At 42.3% G+C, this 22,776-nt stretch overlaps 1 protein-coding gene across 4 annotated transcripts in view; it reads right to left on the bottom strand.

The window, feature by feature from the left end:
* PHACTR1 (phosphatase and actin regulator 1) overlaps positions 1-22,005 on the bottom strand; it is a 418,901-nt gene extending 396,896 nt beyond the window's left edge. For all 4 annotated transcript variants that reach the window (XM_054018764.1, XM_054018762.1, XM_054018763.1 and 1 more), the window contains exons 1-2: positions 21,879-22,005; positions 7,588-7,734 (exon numbers count right to left, since the gene is read on the bottom strand). In XM_054018764.1, the coding sequence (XP_053874739.1) occupies positions 7,588-7,734; positions 21,879-21,942 (211 nt within the window). In that variant the 5' untranslated portion in view covers positions 21,943-22,005. The remainder of the gene's footprint in view (positions 1-7,587; positions 7,735-21,878) is intronic.
* Positions 22,006-22,776: the final 771 nt, after the last annotated feature.

Consider the following 22,776-nt stretch of genomic DNA (forward strand, 5'->3'; position numbering starts at 1 on the left):
GGAAAAGCTACCCTGCCATTGGAAAAAAAAAAAAAACTGTACATCAACTTAGCCTCTGAAAAACATCATTCATAGTGCCCTTCACAGTAGCCCTCAAAATGACAAAGAATAGCCCTTAGGTCAGAGAAAGAGAGAGTGAGAATTACTCAGCGGGATTAGGGCACTCACTGAGGATGTGGGAGACCCAAGCTGAAATCCCTGCTCTAATGACTAATTAGTCATTTATAAAAAGTGGAACAGCTTCAACAAGAGAGACACACACCAGAATAGCCCAGTGGTTAGGGCACTCACCTACAGTGTTTGCAACACAAGTTAAAGTCTCTTCTCCACATCAGCAAAAGGGAAGTAATTGAACGCAGATTTCCCACATCCCAGGTGAACATTATAACCACTACACTAACAATTATAAGGAGACCACCACCATCCTTCTCCTGGCTAAAAATTATGAGATGGAACCTTCCTTCTCCAGCCTTTTTTTGAATCTAGCTGTTTAAAAATGCCTCCAAACAAAACATTTCAGATCAAATGACACTCAAACTAGAATTTTTGATGTGCCAAAATTTTGGGGTTAAACAATTCTTTCTCTGTGGTTTTTCAGAACTGCCAGAGAACAAAAAAAAAAAAATCAGTTGTTCACCCAAGTTTGTGGGAAAGATGCCACTGCGTGTGAAAACATAAGATCCCTTTGATTTCAACCGAAGAATGATTGGGACCTTATTCAGTATAAGGCTGGCCAACACTCACTGCTCTTCCACTTCATGTCCCATCCCCGGTCTCTTCACCACAGAAACAGCTTCTTCTGAGAATTTTCTGGCTCCTTTAGCCATTCATCAGTCTCCTTATCCTGCCCCCTCCAATTCCTGCAAATTGTGATTTAATGCTGCTTGAAGCAGCGTTAATTTGTGATAGTTTTCTGTGTGAGTTAATCACTATTTCAAGAGCAGCACCTGCTGACTCCACATATCTGTCCAGAGACCACACCCACTTTTCTTTGCAGTCAGTAAATATTATGGATTTTTTATTGTATCTTTTTGTGATATTATTTATTATATGACTCCATCTTTTTCTCCCAGAAAAGTGACTTTTGTAGCATTTTCAAATATAAGTTGCTGCTTTATTTCTGCATCTGCAGCTCACATTCTATGGGAGCATATGGCCCCTTTATAAAACAAAATAAACAGGGCATTTCACAATGGAAGAGGGAGAAGAGCTGTATGTTTGCTTATGGGGTCATATCATCAGCAGGTGTAAGTTGTGTACCTCCACTGAAGACAATAGAGCTATGCAGCTTTACATCAGCTGAGGATCTGATCCCCAATGTGAGATTACCAATTAATTTGAGTACACTTAGATCTGAGCAGAACTTCAGGGCTGATCCAGTTTATAATATGCTCCATGGGCCTCCTGTAAATCATAACCACAGAGGATAATCATGGCTTTTTGGAGGGAACATTCCATCTTCAGTGACCATTCACTCACCTAAGCAAGCGTTCTGCCCTGCCACCTTCTCCAAAGCATGGTCTCTTTCCTCTGACAAGACTTTACTCCCCAACAAGCAAACGAATTCAAGTGGGGAATGACACTGATGACCTCCTTGAACAAGCTCAGAAAGTTTCCATAGCAGCCTGACATGATGATGACTTCTTCCAAAGGTCATTCAGCTTGGAAACACCTTTAAAAATGGCTGTGGTCCAAAGTTTACTGTTGGATCCTTTCTCTAGCTGAAATATCCATTCCATGTATGGAAATGCCATATAGGACACTATTGACCTTTATCTAGCTACTTACAGATGGACAGGTATAGGTCAATTGCTGGCAAGCAGGTCTGCTTGAATGTATAATAAATAATGGAGATATCCCATCTCCTAGAACTGGAAGGGACCTTGAAAGGTCATGGAGTCCAGCCCTCTGCCTTCAATAGCAGGACCAAGTACTAATTTTGCCCCAAATCCCCAAGTGGCCCCCTCAAGGATTGAACTCACAACCCTAGATTTAGCAGGCCAATGCTCAAATCACTGAGCTGTCCCTCCCCCCCAATAATGTACCAATAAAGTGATCAAACACTACCTTAACTATTAACACCCACCTATCTACTACCTCAACCAATTCACTGCAATAAGATTTCCCAACACTACAAGTTATTTTTCCTGTCTGATAAGAAATACAACACTCCCCACCTTAGATCATTAAGTATGAGTCACTAAATGGTCTGTCCCCTTATCAGTAATTAGATATAATTTCTCCAGCCTGGAAGCTCTCTGCTTCCCAGATGGTTCCATCATTTAACATTTTTAAATATAGCCTTCTGTAACACAACTAACATCTGAATAGGTCAGTATGTAGGGTGAAAATTGGAGATGTTCTAGGGATGGCATAGGAACGAGGGGAAGAGATACTTTATGTGATTAGCCAGTCTTAACAAATGTAGGCATAAGTTTTCAGAAGCAGTAATTTTATGTCCCTTAATTTTTGGATGCCCAAATGGAGACCTTCAAAAGGGCCTGATTTTCAGAGGTCAGATGCTGAGAACTTGCGCCCCTTTAAAGTATCTCAGGTTGGGCACCCAGAAATTGATGCACCTAAATCACTAGTAATTTTAAAAAATTAGGCCCTTTATAGTTTTCAAAAAATAAAGTGAGAACACATTCTTGTTGTGTGGAGCTGAGGTCCTTGTGTAAGCACATTTAGTTTTCAGATATAGCATTTATTTGCACATGGACTGATACAGTATCAGATAAGCAAAAAAGCATTTTATATCAGTCTATAGTTTTATAATGTTCCTTAGCTACATTCATTGATGCACAAGAGGCAATTGAAGTCCTTTGAGAAATATTATCTTCTTGATATGAGCATATAACTGAGATTACTAGGATTGGCATGTGTACATCAGTAGGGAGAATAGTCCTCTTAGTTTGGAAAACAACTTTGTTTCTTTTTAATCAGTCCAAGAAGGCTTGAATAAGATATGATAGAGTATACTAATTGAACAGCATTTGGAATTTCACAGTAGGGAATATTTATAATACTATAATTGATCAGTATTTGGAAACAAACATCATAAACAAATATTTGTTTGAAAACTAATTAATGAAAGTAATACGAAAAATAAACTATGAATATAATCTGATTGGAGGGGCAGATAAAGTTTGTCTTGCTTAATTGTTTATAAATTGTTTTTGAGAAACATACCAACTCCTTGCTCTACCCAAATTATGTAATTGACTGTGTGTGTGCAATCTGGCAACAATACAGATAACAGCAGTAATGGTATAATTATAACTTGCAGCTGAAGTAGATAAATAAGACTGCTGTTAACTAGTGGTTGCCATTAAATTTAAGGGTGGAGAAGTGTAGCACTAACTCCATCTGCATATAGATAATAATAATAATAATAATGGATTTAAAGTTCAAATAAAGCAAAGCAACAGCACGCTGCATCCTATCCCAGCGAGTATCCTGGAACAAGACAATGACCGGATCAAAAGGGGATGCAACCCTGCTTGTAGCAGTTGGCAGGAAAAACACTATAGGCTGTGTTTGAGCAGCAGGAGTGTACACATGAAATGCATTAAATGGGAGGTAACCCGTAGGTGTGTAGGGAAGGGGATATTTCCTGTGCCCTAAGCATCACTTTAGTCCTGACTGAATCACTGAGTAGGGGAAAGGACTTTCCTTCCCCATTTCCACCTCGCTTCCCCTCTCCATGTACACAGACGCAGTTATATATGCACTTGCACAGAAACACACAGCTCGCACACATGGACATAGAGGAAAACACAGCACAGAGAGAGAGAGAGAGAGATACTTTAAACAATGAATAGAGTCCATTTTTCATGGTAGCATACAGACACTCTATTCAGCACCACCTGGAATGAACAGCTCCTCGTGTTCACATGTGCTCTGGAGTCTTTCCCTGACCCTAAACCTCTCAGCTCTACACCAGTGCAGTAATTAAATTTGAAATAAGAAAAGAGTAATATCTGGTTATTTGAAATATGAAAAGAGTAATATCTTAGTTTCACAATTAAGAAATAGTACTAGCAATGGACACATAAAGAGGAGAGATACAGAATGGGGAATCTATTTCCAGATAGATTCCAAATGGGCTCCATCCAACATACAGTAAGTGCTTCTACTTTCTGCAGTGAATACCATAGAGCACAGCTCTTACCCTGAATAAGCAATAAGTATACAAAGTAAAGGTTCGTTGGGGTGCCAGCTATGAATTAAGTGTTCTACTTTAATTGCACCTTTAACTGTTTCATGAAAGCTACACATACAATAACTTAAGGGATAACTATTGTATCAATACTTCCTAAAAATATAAAATATTCAAAGTAATTCTTAATAAAAGGTACACAAGCTTTGTTTGCTAACCCTAAAATTCAGCAGACAAGTTTAGAAATACTTTTTGCCACAAACAATTATATGAACCTTAAAAATATACAAACACATCATTCCTTATAAACAAGAGGTTTTCAAAACCTAACCCTACACCATATAACATAATCAGATCTAGTAGAAGTTTAACCATCTTTAAAATAAAACTGGTTCTTTGGAATACGGGTCCTTCTGAAATTAAGGGCCCTTGGTTTATGTATTCTTGAAAAACAGTCACAAAAATAAAACCAAAAGCTCAACAATGGAGCAGAGATCACTGGCATATTTCACTGAATTAGCTCACTAACTTAAACACGGGTTGCTAAGCAATTTCTTTTTTTTTTTTTAAACTCAAACCACCCAGTGCCAGATGGATTAATGAAAACATCCACTCGCACTGCTTTAAACAGTTTTATTCTGTTTCTTCACAAATCTTTCCAGTGCTACTTCTTTGAATTATTCCCTTTAAAGGAAGTCCATTCCTGAGAGGTTAGAAATGGAGCTTTAAAACACACAAATTAAAAGGGGAACTAAATGTACTTATCCAATTTTCATAGGAATTACAGAAGAAAGAAAGAAAGAAAGAAAGAAAGAAAGAAAGAAAGAAAGAAAGAAAGAAAGAAAGAGCGAGCAGCATTCTACCTGACCTTCCAGGACTTGCTGTAGTAATGTCTGCAAGTCCAGCTCAGTGTAGAAATGTGAGGCACTAGGTGACCTGAAGGTACCTTCCTCTCAACTGATAATCTATTTATAACTCCAAGGCATAATGTCACCTGTGACAGTGAAGGCCAACCTGGAGTTACTTTCAGCAATCAAGTAACCATGCACATCCTCTTTTCATTTACACTTCATCATTTCCTATACACCACCAACCCCTCCCCACACTCCTACGTCTTGTCTGTTTTCACTTTCAGTTCCTTAAAATCAATACCACCTACTGGCATCACTTTCTAACTCCTGCCTTGAAATGCCACCCAGCCAACCTAAAGCTTTATTCAATAATTTTTAAAAAACTAATCAAGACCAGAAAGGGATAATCAGACTGCGAACAACATAATCAACCAGTCACAGTCAATGGTAAACACAACCTGCATATTACTAGTTACCAAAGGGATGAATCTGTCCCGCACCAACTTTCAGTCTGGAGGAGAAAACAACTACATCTTTATCACCTCCAATTTGTAACCTGTTGAGGGGGAAGGGAGAGAGACTGCAACATAGCAAGCAGGAGCTCTCAGTCAAACTCTCTTCCCACAGTGAGCTGTTGAATTGAGGGGCTCTGCTGAAAAAGGGAGTTGCATTGTAGGATCCTGCCAGTAGGGTTACTTCAGTGTACCCTGGTGGGAAAGTCAGGAGATTGCAGCTGAGACTCCTCTCTAAAGTTATCTCAATTCCCTCCCTCCTATGCAAGGGGAGCCTGGTGGTCTGGTATGGAGGAAACTGAGTAACCACCCAGGAGCAGCTGTCTTCTCCTTTCCTCACTTTTGAGAGCAGGTAAAGGGAGGATCACCATGGACAGGAGACCCTGAAGAGGGGAATGGCCCAATGGAGAGGGGAGCGGTACAGATCTGGTGGGAAAGGACCTTGAGGATGGCAGGAATAACTTGAAAGGGGATCTGGGAGGGGACAGGCATAATGTTGGAGGACCTCGAGGACAGGGAGACAGAAAGAAGAGAGGTGAAAAAGGAGCTGGAGGGCAGCTCTGGGTGCAGTGTCTATGTGGCAGGGATGGAGGGGAGAGATAAGGGATGGAAGCAGAAAGAAGAGGGGTGAATTTGGGGAGTTGAAGGGATGAGAGAAGACCTGGGAAAGGTGGAGCAAATAGGAAGGATGTGACACATTGAGGGGCAGAGAGAGGGAATGTCAGGGTTACTGTGAGAGAACATGGGCTCTCATGGGGCAGAGAGAGTGGGAAGGATATAGGTGTAAGTTTCAGACTAATCTTGGGGACAGAGGCATGGGAGGAAAGACTGGAGGAATTACAAGTGGAACAATGGGGGTGATTTCAGGGGAGGAATGAATGAATTTGGGCAAAAGAGGAGACTGGTGAGAAGGAGGAAGGAAGCGTAGTTTGACGGGGAGGGACAAGAATGATGGGCTATGAGTAAGGGAGGGATTCTAGGAGTTGAGGAAAGGAAGAATAGAATGAAGAGTCTGCAGAGAGAGAGATGTAGGGCTGGGGGGAGAAAGAGTATTATTGGAGAGGACAGAAAGAGAATTAGGGGCTTGAGGGAAGGGGCGAGGAAAGGGAGAAAGAGAATTTGCAGGGAGAGGGAGGTGAGAAGGAAATTTGGGAGGAGGGAAATAGGTGTTGGGGACAGGGAAGAGGAAATGGGGATTTGGGAGTAAAGGGGGTTGGAGGACAGATAGGAAAGGAGGAGCATGGTAATAGAAGGAGGAATGTTTGGGGGAAAGGAAAGGAAGAAAGAATGAGGGATGTAAAGCTATTTGGTAGCGAAAGAGGAGACGGCTTTTGGGGGGGCGGGTAGTTTGGGGGCAGAGGATAGGGAGACTAAGTGGTTTGAGGGGCCAAGAGAGAGGTTTGGAGGGAGAATAAGGGACATAGAGGAAAAGGGATGGGTTTGAGGAAAGGGAGGGGAATAAGGTCTTTGGGGGAAAGGGAAGAGAGAATGAAAAGTCTGGGGAAAGAATGAGGTGTGAAAAGAGAGGACATCCTGGAAAGCTGGGAGGAGGATAGATGGAGGGGATGTCTGGGGAGAGTTAGTTATCTAGACCCTTATGGGGGAAGATGGGAGATAAATGAGGAAAGATATATTAGGGGTGATTGTGGTACTGTGTAGGTCTCTTTTCGCTCCCCCCGCCCAAAAAAAAACTTTGAGGGGGAAATTACTCCACTGTTTGCTTACTCCATGACAGGAACTGAACGCTGCCACCACCACGTCTTAGTCCTCCCCTCCTGCCCATCCATGCTGCCCCCTCCCGCCAGTTCATTTTGTATTGCACCAGTGTCTTACGGCTGGGGAGCGAAGGGAGGGGAGAAATGCTTGTGTGACCGTGACATGTCAGGGTTTCACATACCTTCAGCAGCGCCCTGCACCCAGCAGACACAAAGAGGCAGAGTGGAGTGCAGCAGCAGCAGCAGCCTGAGGATGGGAAGGGGTGGGTGGCAGGGAAGGGATGAGCATTGGGGCGTGTGTCTGTGTGTGTGCCCCGGGGGGGATGGACAGGGAGAGGGGTCGCTCTTACCTCTCCCAAGATTGAAGGAGATCCTGGCCTCTGCGAGGTAAGGGGTGTCACTCTTGGACCTGACTCTCCTGATGGGTCTCCGGTCTATCTCCTCCTCCGAAGATGCCGCCATTAATGTGGGTACGGTGAGCAGGGTCGCCCGGCGAGCTGATGAGGGAGAAAGGAGAGAGGTGGGGTGGGAAAGAGGAGAAGGAGGGAGGGAAGAGGAAGAGGCGCACACACAGAGGAGGGGGAGGGGGGAGCAGAGGAAGGGGAAAGAGAGGAAAAGAGAGAAAGAGGGAGAGGGAGGGAAAACCCGTTAAGGATCTCTGGACTGGAGCAGCGAGATCGGGAAACGCTGCCCTGCCAGCCCCTCTCCCTGCAGCCTCAGCACAGGCGGAGGGGGCAGGGCCAGGGGTCACCTGCAGGCGCCGCACAGCGTCCACCCCCCCGCCCCCCAGCAGGGAGGGCAATGTCCCAGTGCTAAAGTGATCTGATTATTGCCAACAGTGACTGGCTGGTGACTAGAATGGCCAGTGGGGTAGGGAGGGAACCTCAGCGCCGCCCCATTGATTCGGGGCTGGGAGCGTTGTGTGACGGAAGTGTCTGCTTGGGGGTGCAAGTGTGGGAGAGAGACACACACATCCCCTCTTCCCTGGGCAAGCGGCCAGGCTGCTGAGACACGCGGAGGTGGGAATGACAGCACCAGTGGCTGCTGGTACAGCTGAGGAGGCGGTGAAACAGGACAGGCTGTGACTCTAAGGTGACCTGACATTACAATTGCTGGAGAGGGACTCGCTTTTCCTTTTAATCAGTTCGTGCTCTAATATTTATGCTCGTTCCATGTAATCGTCAATATGAAAAAAAAAAAAAAAGGTTGCTTCTTCCACCCCCCGTTTCCTATAAGTGGGGAAAGAAAAAGCAGCAGTGTGAGGACCAACCACAACATGCACCAGCACCGGTTCCTAGAGTAGTTGAAAACTTTTGACAATATTTTGGCATGTGCAAAGCTCCTTGAAAGTTCTGTTTATAAGGTCAGATTTGGGGAATATCAGACTAAGACCCTCTTCATTGTTGGAAAGGCTGCCACGAGACTGAACTGCTTAACTCCCCAACCCCTATGTATGCATACGTTTTCCTTTCTGTGGACAAACACACTGACAAAAGTGGAACCATTTATAGATAATATATTTTTTAAGTGCCTCAGTGACCTAGGAGCCTCAGTTTCATTTATAAAAGTGACTTAGGTCCAGATCCTCAAAGGTATATGGATGTCTAACTCCCACTGAAATCAATGGGAGTTAGGTGCCTAAGTACTTTTGGGGATTTGGGTCTAAGAGCTTGGGATATAGGCTTCTACGACCTTTTGTCGCTTTTGGATATTTTGCTCTGTATCTATAAAGCATAAATGCCTTTACCTTATTTTTAGGAACAAAAAATGGTTTTGTGATTAAGGCATTGGACTGGGACTCAGGAGATCTAGGTTTAATTGTCAGTTTTGCTGCAGACATTCTCTGTGGCCATAGGCAAATATCTGTAGCTCAGTTCTCCAGCTGTAAAATAAAGAGAATATTTCCTGTCTCCTGCCATTTTCTGTCTTGTCTATTTAAATGGCAGGGGCTGTCTCTTAGCACTGTTTAGCACATTGGGTCTCCAATCTCATTTGGAATCGCTATATGGTACTGTTAAACAAAATAATAATAATAATAAATGCTAACTTATCATTAAAGATAAACAGAGTAGTAGACAATACAAATTATTTTCTCACATAAATAGTAAAAGAGATGAGAAATATGAAAGATGAGGGAATTCAGCAGAGTTGAATTGAGTTACAGTAGGTATCCACATGGTTATTATAAAATGTATATTATTATTTATTGGGTCAGTTCATTCCAATCGACCCATCTTTCCTCAAAGAAAGTAGCTGAACTACTTGTAAGCAGTAAGTTGTTCATTTCTCTAAATTATTTTATTCTGAATTAGTCATTGATATGGTTGACCAAACAAAAACCTACTTTCCAGTTGTGTTTTAAGTCTCCCCCTATCCCTTCCAAAGCAGTGAGGTAGGACAAGGATAGTTTATCCAAATACCAATGTCATAGAACAAATAGTGCTGTTTAGTTTCCTTCTGTTCCAGTCATTCCTCTTATGGATCAAAATGCACAGGAATTTTAAAATAGAGACGGGCATGTACCTGAACTTCAGATCTGAAACTCACCTACTCCTAAATCAGGGGTCGGAAACCTTTCAGAAGTGGTGAGCCGAGTCTTCATTTATTCACTTTAATTTAAGGTTTCACGTGCCGGTAATACATTTTAACATTTTTTAGAAGGTGTCTCTCTGTAAGTCTATATATAATATAACTAAACTACTGTTGTATGTAAAGTAAACAAGGTTTTCAAAATGTTTAAGAAGCTTCATTTAAAATTATATTAAAATGCTGATCTTAAGCCACTGGCCCGCTCAGCTCGCTGCCAGCCTGGGGTTCCATTCACCTAGGCCAGCAGCGGGCTGAGCGGGGCCTGCAGCTGGAACCCTGGCTGGCAAGGGGCTGGCAGCCAGAACCCCAGGTTGGCAGGGGGCTGAGTGGGGCCAGCAGCTGGGACCCCAGCTGGTAAGGGGCCGGCAGCCAAAACCCCGGGCCAGCAGCCAGAACCCCAGACTGGCAGCAGGCTGAGCAGGGTCAGGAGCCGGGACCCCAGACCGGCGGCAGGCTGAATGGGGCTGGCACCCCAGACCAGCAGTGGGCCGAGTAGCTCAGCCCGCTGCCGGTCTGGGGTTCTGGCTGCCGGCCCCTTGCCAGCTGGGGTCCCAGCTGCCGGCCCCGTTCAGCCCGCTGCCAACCTGGTGCTCAAGGTGGGGGGTGGGGATGTGTGAAGGGTGCAGGAATCAGGGATGGGGTCTTGGGGGGGATGTAGGGGGCTGGGGTGCAAGGGAGGTGCAGGGGTCAGGGCAGAGGGCTGGGGGGGGGCTGGGATCACGGGGGTGCTCCCAGCCCTGCTCCTACCCCCCTTCCCCAAGGCCCTGCTCCTGCCTCTCTTCCCCACCTCCTTACCGGTCTGAGCAGCAAGGGTGCTGGGGCTGCTCTTCTCCCCTCCCTCGCAAGGGCCATCGGCGGCAGGGAGGGAGAGGAAGCGGGGCTCCACACAGCACGCTGGGGGAAGAGACAGGGGAGGGGAAACCTTGGCTGCCGGCAGAGCCTGCTGTACAGCAGCAGCTGGCAGGAGCAAGCTTGCTTCTGCTCCCTGCCCCCGCCAGGGACAGCGGTAGGCGGGGGGCGCAGAAGAGCGGGCTGGGTCGGGCAGGATTTTTAATGGCACGCTGCTGCCTGCCGGGGTCCCGCTCAGCCCGCTGCTGGGGTTCAGCAGCGGGCTGAGCAGGACCCCGGCAGGCAGCAGCGTGCCATTAAAAATCGACTTGCGTGCCGTCTTTGGCACACGTGCCATAGGTTGTCCACCCCTGTCCTAAATTATTGGGAAGTTTGAGCCGAGACAGAAATCTGAACCTCTTTTTGTGGCTCAAGCCTATCTATATAATTGGCTGAAAACAGAACCCAAGTCTGAATGCTCCTGAACTTTTGGGAAGTTCAGAGCCAGATGCAAACTTTCACAGCTTGTGCCCATCTGTAGTTCTAAAGATTGCTCTTTGTGACAGCAATTCCAAAAGATGTCAGGGTAGCAGTAGCTCTGTGGGCAGCCATTATGACTTTAGCAGGGTTAAATTATTTTAGACAGTTCTTCCTTCACTTACCCCTGAAAATTCAAACTGTTCTTGTCTGTTACGCTTCATGGCAGTAGATGCTCTGAATATGCTGAGGCACTCTGCACACTTTTCCATGGTTGTACTGTTAGGTATACTCAAGAGAGTGTTTTCTTTCTCCTCATATTTGAAATCTGCTCTTAAATCTAATAAATGTTGACACAGAGCTTTAATATTTCTGAGGTGGTTTAGTGGTATTATCTGACAATGCGTGCAACCATATTATCTTAGACTCTGATCCTATCGACTCTCACTAGCTAATCAAGGAGATGAGGTGGGTGAGATAATATCTTTTATTGGTCCAACTTCTGCTGGTGAAAGAGACACCTTGTCTCTCTAATATCCTAGGACCAACATAGCTAGGACAAGACTGGAAATAGCTAATCAGGGACTGCCATGGTCAGTGTTTGAATCAGAATCCTCAAAAGAAAACTATGCTGATACAGGTAGCAGTGCTGGTGATTCTGTAGGTGGCAATCTTACCCCTGTTTCTTTACTTAAACATTGTCCTATCAGGTTCTTGGGAACAAGGAGATACCCTTGTGTGCTTATGCATTATGATACAATCTTTAAATACATGATCACATATCATCATAGAATACCAGGGTTGGAAGGGACCTCAGGAGGTCATCTAGTCCAACCCCCTGCTCAAAGCAGGACCAATCCCCACTAAATCATCCCAGCCAGGGCTTTGTCAAGCCTGACCTGAAAAACCTCTAAGGAAGGAGATTCCACCACCTCCCTAAGTAACCCATTCCAATGCTTCACCACCCTCCCAGTGTAAACGTTTTTCCTAATATCCAGCCTAAACCTCCCCCACTGCAACTTGAGACCATTACTCCTTGTTCTGTCATCTGGTACCACTGAGAACAGTCTAGATCCATCCTCTTTGGAACCCCCTTTCAGGTAGTTGAAAGCAGCTATCAAATCTCCTCCCACCCCCATTCTTCTCTTCTGCAGACTAAACAATCCCAGTTCCCTCAGCCTCTCCTCATAAGTTATGTGCTCCAGCCCCCTAATCATTTTTGTTGCCCTCTGCTGGACTCTTTCCAATTTTTCCACATCCTTCTTGTAGTGTGGGGCCCAAAACTGGACACGGTACTCCAGATGAGGCCTCACCAATGTCGAATAGAGGGGAATGATCACGTCCCTCAATCTGTCGGCAATGCCCCTACTTATACGCCCAAAATGCCGTTAGCCTTCTTGGCAACAAGGGCACACTGTTGACTCATATCCAGCTTCTCATCCACTGTAACCCCTAGGTCCTTTTCTGCAGAACTGCTGCCTAGCCATTCGGTCCCTAGTCTGTAGCAGTGCATGGGATTCTTCCGTCCCAAGTGCAGGGCTTTGCATTTGTCCTTGTCGAACCTCCTCAGATTTCTTTTGTCTCAATCCTCTAATTTGTCTAGGTCCCTCTGTATCCTATCCCTACCCTCCAGCATATCTACCACTCCTCCCAGTTTAGTGTCATCTGCAAACTTGCTGAGGGTGCATCCTCTAGATCATTAATGAAGATATTGAACAAAACCAGCCCCAGGACCGACCCTTGGGGCACTCCGCTTGATACCGGCTGCCAACTAGACATGGAGCCATTGATCACTACCCGCTGAGCCCGACGATCTAGCCAGCTTTCTATCCACCTTATAGTCCATTCTTCCGGCCCATACCTCTTTAATTTGCTGGCAAGAATACTGTGGGAGACCGTATCAAAAGCTTTGTTAAAGTCAAGGAATAACATGTCCACTGCTTTCCCCTCACCCACAGAGCCTGTTATCGCATCATAGAAGGCAATTAGGTTAGTCAGTCATGACTTGCCCTTGGTGAATCCATGCTGACTGTTCCTGATCACTTTCCTCTCCTCTAAGTGCTTCAGAATTGATTCCTTGAGAACCTGCTCCATGATTTTTCCAGGGACTGAGGTGAGGCTGACTGGCCTGTAGTTCCCTGGATCCTCCTTCTTCTCTTTTTTAAAGATGGGCACTACATTAGCCTTTTTCCATATGATTCTTTTCTAAGAACCCTGTCTCATTCAGTGCACAGGACAGATCTGTTCTGTGGGTAGGACAAGGCTGTGCAGAGAAGGAGGCTATTCTCAGTAGAACCTCTGCCTCATATGATGCTGAATTTGGAACATGTGTCTAAGATAATATGGTTGCACGCATTGTCAGATAATTAGTAAATGAGGCAGGGGAAGAGAAAGGATGCTCTCATGGTTAAGACAGTTGAAAGCTGTGCTAGAGAATTGGATTCTGTCCCTGCCTCTGCAACAGAGTTCCTGTGTGATGCTGGGTAAGTCATTTAACACAACTTTTCAGACATGGTCACTAATTCAGTGTTCTTCATTTTGAGGGTCTCCAATTTGGTACCCCGGGATCTGATTTGTAGAAGCCCTGAGCACTCAGAGCTGAAATGGAAGTCAGTAGGAGCTGTGCTTTGAAGATATAGAATGCTATATAATGCTAAGCACTCTGAAAAATCATGTCCCAATTGTTTCAAATTGGGCCCCCAAAATTAGTGAATACTTGGATTGTACTCCCTGTGCCTCAGTTTCCAATCTATAAACTGGGAATAATAATACCCTGCATCTAATAGGGAAGTTGTAAAAATTAATTCATTAATATTTGGGAAAGACTCAGATACTATAGTAATGAGTGCCATAGAAAAGCCCATGAGGATATTAATAATTCTGTCTTCAAAGCAGGGCTTGAATAATATGCAATAAATAAGGCCTCGAGCCTCAAAATTTTGAATAGCTGCTCATTAATTGAACACTGTCCATCCTGTGCACTGATTGTGGACAAGGCAGGGGATTGTGTGGAAAAAATAGTATGTGATCATGTTAATAAAGACTGTATCATAATGCACACGCACAAGAGAATCAAATTAAGGTTGCACAAGCTAACTCAAATGCTTGACTTTACAACCTTAATAATGTTCTTTTAATGTAGTTTTATTTTATGTAATGCAACTATAGATGCCCATCCAGTGCTCTGACCACCTATCCTCAAAATTAAAAATCATAACATACACAGAGGATTCCACCAGAAATACATCTACCTCAGCCCCACTCCTTTTTTAGCAGCCTTAGCAAACCGAATAAAAAGGTTGCTCAGAAGATTAACTCTTGTATATATAGAGGGAACTCAAGCTTGAGTGTCTCTGCTTATCTCAGGATATCATGGGGAGAGATGCGATCTCTCATGTAACCAGCTCCAAAATCATTTAGGGAGTTATAGGCTAAAACCAACACCTTGAATTCCACATCCATATATATTAAGGGAAATAAGGGGACCATACCCATCTTGTAGTTAAGACCCTGCCTGGTCTGACACTTGGGAGATCTGGGTTCCATTCTTAGTGCTGCCACACACTTCTTATATGACCAAGGCAAGTCATATAATCTATCTGTGCTTCAGTTCCCCATCTCTAAAACATAGATAATGATACTTGTTTTCCTCCGACCCTTCCTGTCTTGTCTATTTAGATTCTAAACACTTCAGGTCTGAGATGACTCTTGCTGTATGTATGGACAGAGCCTAATACAATGTACACCCCACTTCCCCTCTTCCATCTTGGCTGGAGTTCCTAGGTGCTATCATGTTACAAATGACTAATAATAAAACTGCATTTTTCTACTGGCTGGTGGAGAATGCGATCACTAGCGATTTAGGGCCAATTCTGTAGTCCTCTAGCTGAGATTATTTCCTTCAACAGTTAATGCTAGGTTTCTATTTAATGTCTGTCAATCAGCAAGTCTCAAATGCCCAATAACTATTAGGTTTAGCCATGACAGTACATTGTTAACTAAATTTAACAAAAGCTGCTACAGTATATGTTCATTTTACAGAATCATATGGCCTACCACAATAAAACAGTGCTGGAAATAGCGTCTATTTCTGATATGGGCCGAGCTGTTTTAAAAAAAAATATTTTCCTTTCAAATTTCATGCCAATTTTTAATTGAGCATTTTGATTTGTAAGATCAAAGCATAAGTCAAGAGTTGGAATATATTTAGTAATTTCAAACATTTAGATTATGATAAAGTAAACATTTGTAGTGGACTGTAAACTGTAGCAGCCAATCAACAGGAATTAACAGTAATGAGGATGAAAGAAAATTACCCTCTGCGCTGGAAATATTGTATTCAGTATCATCAGTTCTTCAGTTAGGAAAGCATTTTTCATTTGCAAAATAAACATTGTAAAAATAGTCATTAAAACAAGTTTAGGACATGACTTTTGGTAAGTGAGTAGAATTATTCCCATTCACTTCAGTGGGAGTTGGATCGCATTCTTAGAGACCATTGAAAATTTTTATTTTATAGTAAGCATAGTTTCATCTGGTGAAACAACACACTAAAGAAAGGTTCAACTTAGTGGTCTGAGCCTGCAACTTTGATTTCAGTGGGAGTTGAGGACATTCAGCATCTTCCAGAATCAGACCCTTCATTAAATAACTTCCTGCTGATGCCATCCTTACAGAGCTGAAAGATGGAATCTGTTTGCTGCAGTTAACATACTGAGCGATGGGTGGAGATGGAAAGATGTGTCCAAAGATGAGTTTGTATTTATTGTAAACAAAGAATAAAGAGTGGGTTTTTCTGCTCACTTGTTTGGAATTCAATTTTTGCCTAGCTAGCTCTAGATCCTTGGTCTGGCACATATTCACTTTGACTACAGCTGGGTAAATACTGCAAAAAATGTTTCCTTGAATATTTATTCAAATTTTTAAATAGTTTGCATCTACCATGTTTCCAGCTCTTCTGTGCAAATTTTTGTAAACAAATTTACTGACAGGCACATCCATGGAAACAATGGCATTTAATTAAATATTGGAAAATATTCATAGGGAGCAAATTTTTAATTAATAAATGCTAGTAGTTTTCTAAATAAAAATGTCCCTATATCCAAGACATACATAGTTAGAAATTAGATGGACTCTTTCCTCCATGATTTCAAAGCACTTCACAGAGCAACATTGGGAAGGGCGGAGGGGCACATTTAAAACTAGATATTGCACATTCATGGTCACTTAAAAGATTAAATTCGGTATGTTAAATTACAATTAGAGCTGGTCAAATTTGTTTTACCAATCTATTTGAACCCACTGATAAATGGCCTTTACAATTTTTTGTTTGTTTTGCAAAATGTTGTTGACTTGTTGAAATTTTCATTTTTCATGAAAAATGCTATGCCTTTTTGACTTTTTCAAAATTGTAATTAGAAATTATCAAAACGTTATTGATTTTTTTGCTTACTGAAAACTTGGTGTCTGATTAACACAAAATTTTAATACCCAGGTTGATAACATTTTTGCTATTTTTTTAGACAAATTTTAGGAATTAAAAACAAAAACCAAAAATCACAAAAAATTCCGACCACCCACCAAAGTCATAGATCCATTTCAAGCCTTTTGAAATGAAAACAAGTTTGAACTTTCTTGTGAAACCGCTTTTTTTCATTTTTAACTAGTTCTAATAACAATATTTTAAAGATGAATATTTATTTGCAATACACCTGCCATTCTGATTTCTGTTCCAACAAGACTTCAGGAATCCTTACTTGCATAATGCTGTGTTATCTCCTAATGGCAGAGGAGCTTGCTTGAGTTGTTTTGTTTATTTTCTAATATTTTCTCAATGTACTAACATATTTAGCTTGAACCATGTAGTTTTAACTGTACAGAAAGTGACGTGTTTTTGATGTATATAACTGAAAGAAACTTCAGTGATCTGGAAATAGCGCAAAAAATTTGATATTTTGTGTTGAAGTCTTAAGTTTTTGAGGAAAAACAGATTTCGTAGGGCAAATTTTGAATAAGTTATTATTGGGAACATCTATAAATTGATTTGAATTGGGATATAGCTGATGCTGATTGAATGGGATACTTATCTACTACTTATTTTCATTAGGTATGAATAAGAGCCTATTAACTGTTTGGCTGCACTTAGACTGCATTTCATCACTGGCATTCTCTCCTCTTGCCACTTCCCCCCCTTGTGTAGAGTTCACAATAGCTGTACATAGCATAGACAGAAGTTTTCTTTGTGTTTTGATCCAAGAATTTCTAAAAAGAACTTAAAAATTAAAGATACGAACTATGAGTATTTTTCTACGGCCGTATGCAAGCTATGGGTTCAACTGTTGCTGATTACATGTGCATATGGATTATGGAGAGTGGAACGACTGATTTATTGTCTTTTCACTTTAATTTCCTTTTAAAATCAGATTCTAAAGAACAATATGTTAAGGATTAGAGAAATAGGGGGAGGTTAATAGGGGAAGAAAGAGTGAGAATGAGTATGAGCATTAGAAAGGTGCATAACTGGTCATATGTGAGTAATGTTTTAATACATATGATTCCTGGATAAATATATTCTCACAGTAATAAGCCCTGATTCTATAGTACGTTGCATTTACAATTTATAATGTAATAACTTAAATAAAACAAAATAATAATAAAATAATACCTGTAATAATTTAATTTGTGATCACTATGTATTTAATGACAGAATATGGCCATCTCTTTTTGACTTGACCAAAATGCAGTTTTAAAAAAAATACAAATACACTCTTTGATTGTATGTTTTGAGACAAAATTTTAACATCATGCAATCATTCTAGGTGAATCTGGCAGCAACACCTCTAGTTAAAGTTGTACAATGTTTTCCATTATAAGATTCTGGTTTTAGTTGTTTATAACTTTGCCAAACTTTAACTGTTTGAACTAAAATGTTCATGCCAGGTGCCTGCTTCAGGTTGAATTTTTAAAGAAAGTTTCAGTTAAAATGGCGTAGCTATTTCCAAGAATGAGGTAAAGGAAAAATACATTGTTTTGCCCAGGAGTAAACCCAAACCCAAACCATACAACTGTAAAATTGAGAAACTCTAGTGTCTCCATGCTTCGAAGGACAGACTTGACATTTGGCAAGGGGTACCCTAGTGCTGGGAATGTTCTCTTTGCTGTTTGTGACAATATGCCCAGATTGGCAAAATTTAGAACCTCTGAAAATCTCAGTTCACTCATGCTCAATAGCGGCTTGTTAAAGGCTGGCAGCTAAATTCTCTGGGGATTCTGTCTGCACCTGAATTGCTCCATCCCTCAGCTCCTATTGCTGACCAGAATGTGTATGCACCATCCCCACAGAGTGATGGAGCATGCTCCAGCCCAGAGTGGCAAGGGCTGCCCCTGCTATTGCCAGTGACTGCTGTGGCCCCAGTCACCAGAACTGAGAGTGGCGAGACGGTTTGTTGTGCTTTCACTGCTCCCCCTACTGGAACTCAGGCAGGGAAAAGGAGGAGCAGCAGCAAGCAGCCTCACACAAATATAGAGGAAAAGTTGTTGGTGGTGGGGGGGGAGAGTTACAAAAGCGGTAGGGAAGAGATCTGATGAGCATGGGGTGGAAGACAGATAATAAGGACAGGAGCCCAGGTGAAGGGTGGAGATAGGAGCAGAGGGGAACAAGTGGAATAGAAGTGGAGAAGGAAAGGGACGGGTACCAATGAGATGCATAAAAGCAGACAAACAAAGGTACATGAGTCCGGGAAGGAGAATAGGGCAGAGATGCTGGGGAGAGGGCAGAAGGTTCTATAACCTATACTGGCACACTCCTGTCAGAACCTGGCATTGAACCCAGGATTCCCGAGTCTCACAATGCCTCTACTATCAGCACATAGCTGTGAAATCCACTGGTGCTTGTCCACAAAGAGGAAGACACCCTACTACCACTACCAGTTCCTTCCTTAACTCAAGTGATAGAGATCTGTGTGGTGGGTCTAACTGTCACCACCCTGCTGATGATCCATGTGGTGATAATTCTTCATGATGGAAGTTCTGGTTTTTTAGTTTGTTTTTTAAAAAGTTAGGAAATTACATACAAAAACTATGTTAAAGGAAAGTTAAGATTTCAAAATCAAGCACTCAGAAGCTAAGAAATGTCGGTGCAATCTTAATTTGGTCCTCTTGTGCATATGCATTATGATACACTCTTTTCCACAGAAAACCTGCCGCATTCAGTGCATGGGATGTTCCTCAATTGGTATGGAAATCTAAGATAATAAGTCAGGCAAGTTACAGATTTCTGAATTCCAGTTTTCCTTTCTGTGGAGTCATAAGGGGTCTGTCCTCATACTGATGCGGGATGATTTATTATTATATTATTTCTATCACAGTACTCAGGCGTGCATAGCACTTTAGAGATGAAGTAATTAAAAACAAAACAAAATAGGCCTCTGCCCATTGGAGCTTTCAATCTATTTGCTTGGTCCTACTAGGTGCTTAAGGTCCTGAATTATCACTGTTTGATGCAGAAGGCTACAATGGGACAAGGGAAGAGCTGCAGATCTACCTTTAAATGGTTTCCCTGTGCATCTTGCATAGGGGTGTGGAGATGAAATTCTAGCCCATTGGCTGGAATAGCCGTTGCAATTGGCTGTGCAGCAGTGCCACACTTACGTCCTGGGGTGAGGGTAGTGCACATCTGTGTACAACATGAATGCTTGGGTTTATGCAGGTGGAAAGTGCATTTCACCTTAAAAAACCTGATCTGATGTGGCATACAGTGTCTATTAGTTTGACTATTGTCATAAATATAGAGGGAAGGGTAACAACCTTTATGTACGCAGTAGCATAAAATCCCTCCTTGGAAGCTGTACTGAATCGCCTTACCTGTAAAGGGTTAAGCAGTTCAAATAACCTACTTGGCACCTGACCAGAAGGACCAATGAGGAAAGAAGATACTTTCAAATCTGTGGGGGGAGGATTTGTTTGTTGTTCTCTTTGTTTGGTCCCTCTCTGGACGGAGGGAGAAGCCAAGCGGGTATAACATCTCCTGAAAATATACCTGGAATAATCCATCTAAAACCACATAAACTGTAAGTAGGGCAAGGAAATGCATTAGGTTATCTTTTGTTTTTGCTTGTGAATTTTTCCTATGCTACAGAGGTAGTTTTATTCCTGTCTTTGTAACTGTGAAGCTGAGCCCAGAGGGGAATCCTCTGTGTTTTAAATCTTTTTATCGCCCTGTAAAGTTACCTTCCATCCTGATTTTGCAGGTGTGATTCTTTTACTTTATAATAAAGTTCTTTTAAGAACCTAATTGATTTCAGTGTCCTGAAGAGAAAGGGTCTGGTCTGCGCTCACACTGCTAAGGTACTTAGTTGGTATATTGTTCTCAAGCCTCCCCAGGAAAGGGGGTGAAGGGACTTGGGGGGATATTTTGGGGAAATAGGGATTCCAACTGACCCTTCCCTGAATTTTTATGTAAATCAATTGGTGGTGGCAGCAATACCGTCCAAGGACAAGGAAAGGAATTTGTGCCTTGGGGAAGTTTTAACCTAAGCTGGTAGAATATAAGCGTAGCGGGTCTTTCATGTGGGTCCCCACATCTGTACCCCAGAGTTCAGAGTGGGTGGGGAACCCTGACAACTATACATTTGATTGGCAGCTGAACAAAGTTTGTTATAGAAAACCTGGACTTTCTTCTCAAGTGAAAGTGCAGTACGTGAAAATAAGACTGAAACTGGATGGAGCTATTTGGACCAGGGGTTCTCAACCTGTGGCCTGTGGGCCACTTGCAGCCCAATCAGCACACACTGTGGTCAATGTGACATCATCAGGGCCATACAGGAGGTGTATATATAGTATGTGGATGCAGCCCACATAACACAAAGAGAGCAGCATATGCGGCCCACTATGATAAATAGGTTGAGAACCATTGATTTGGACCTTACATTTACCAACCTCACAGTTTTTATAATGCCTTTAAGTTATGCTATTAAAATATTATTCCTGAAGATGTTTTTGCCCCTCCCCCCTCCACAGTAAATGGCTTTCAATGGTATCCTCATTGGATTCCCAAAAATTAGAGATGGTGGGAAAATGGTGATGTTTTTTCACAAAACATTTCAAAGTGTTCTTTTTTCACCCCAGATTTCAAAATGGAACATCTCTTGAGTTATTTGTTTTATTTCCTCCCTCTTCCTTCCACTTTTACTGTTTTCCTTCTTTCTGCCCCCCTTCCTTTTCCATTTTGCCACTGACAAAGAAAAGGGGGAAAAGGTATAAACACCCCCAATTTTTAATTTTAAGGTATTATAGAAAATGTGGACTTTTAGAGGGAAAGCACTTGTCATGCCTAAGAAGTGAGTGGGAGGAGGGGGGGGGGCTATTATTCATGAGTCCAAGGGACCAGAGGAAGCCATACACAGCAGCTGCACTTGATGCATCTGTACAAGAGGTATAGCACAAATCTCAGCTCTACCTTCCCTGCACTACCTGTTGTGCCAAGGGAGAGATCTCTCATTACCAAACATGTTTTATCCTTTGGTTTCGACTGTGCTGCCAGCTGCTTTAATGGCTCGTTCTTATGCTCAGAGGGAGAAAATCAGCCCACTTACTGTTTTCTGGACTTCTTGTGTGGCTGTTTTTTGGGGGAAAGGACTCCCTGTGCTTTCTTACCCTTCAACAGTTCACCTACAAGCGAGCAGCCATAATTTGACCCCATATATGTAATACAATTATATTTCTGATTTTCTATCTCAAGTTTTTTTACCTTGAGCTCCTTGACTGTATAACATCAGTCTGTGAGCAGACTCAACATCCAAAAAATAGTCCATCTTGGAGGAACTTTTTGTTGCCAATACACCTTTCTTTTCAAACCGATGTGATCAGTCAAATTCCTGGGGGGAAAAACAACTAAAGATCAAACATACAAATATAAATAAAAATCACAGATTTTTTCTGAGTAAAGAATTCTGTATGCAGTGTTTAAAAAACATCCCAACCTGGCATATCAGAGTGGATCTGGGGAAAAGCATTTAAAACCATCATGCATAGAATATTTTTAAACCACAGGTTTTTGTTTCAAAGAATAATTTTTCATATTCCCAGCTGAAGAAAATATGAGGAAAATAGAAATACCAAACACAAACAAGATTCCTAGAATTATCAGTGATAGCCCGTCCACAGCCTGCATCCCGCCACAACATACACTTGTTTTACCCACCTGAGGCATCCTGTCTTAAGCTAAGATTGTAAGAACTTTGGGGCAGGGGTCGTCTTTTACTTTATGTCTGTACAATGCCTAGTGCAATAAGATCCCAACCTGATTAGGGCCATTAGGCACTACAGTAAAACAAATGATGATAATATTTATGTTAAAAACACAAACATTTCACCAGACCAGACAGAACTAGATTGTACTTCAGCAGGTATTCCATTCCACAAAAAGGTGAGAAAACCAACTCTTCCCCCTGGCCCCCTTCTTTACATTGACTTAAAGGAGCAGCAGAACTTCACACCATCAGCTTTTAACATGTTTGATAACAGCTATTGTCAAGCACACTCTTAGCATTGATTCTTGGCTGACCCATTCATTGCAGTATTCCCTTGAACCCATTTATGGTATGTAGTCTATGAGTTAACCTCTCCTCTGACATACGGTGTTTCTT

The sequence above is a fragment of the Malaclemys terrapin genome, chromosome 2, assembly GCF_027887155.1.
Source record: "Malaclemys terrapin pileata isolate rMalTer1 chromosome 2, rMalTer1.hap1, whole genome shotgun sequence".
NCBI classification, from domain to species: Eukaryota; Metazoa; Chordata; order Testudines; family Emydidae; genus Malaclemys; species Malaclemys terrapin.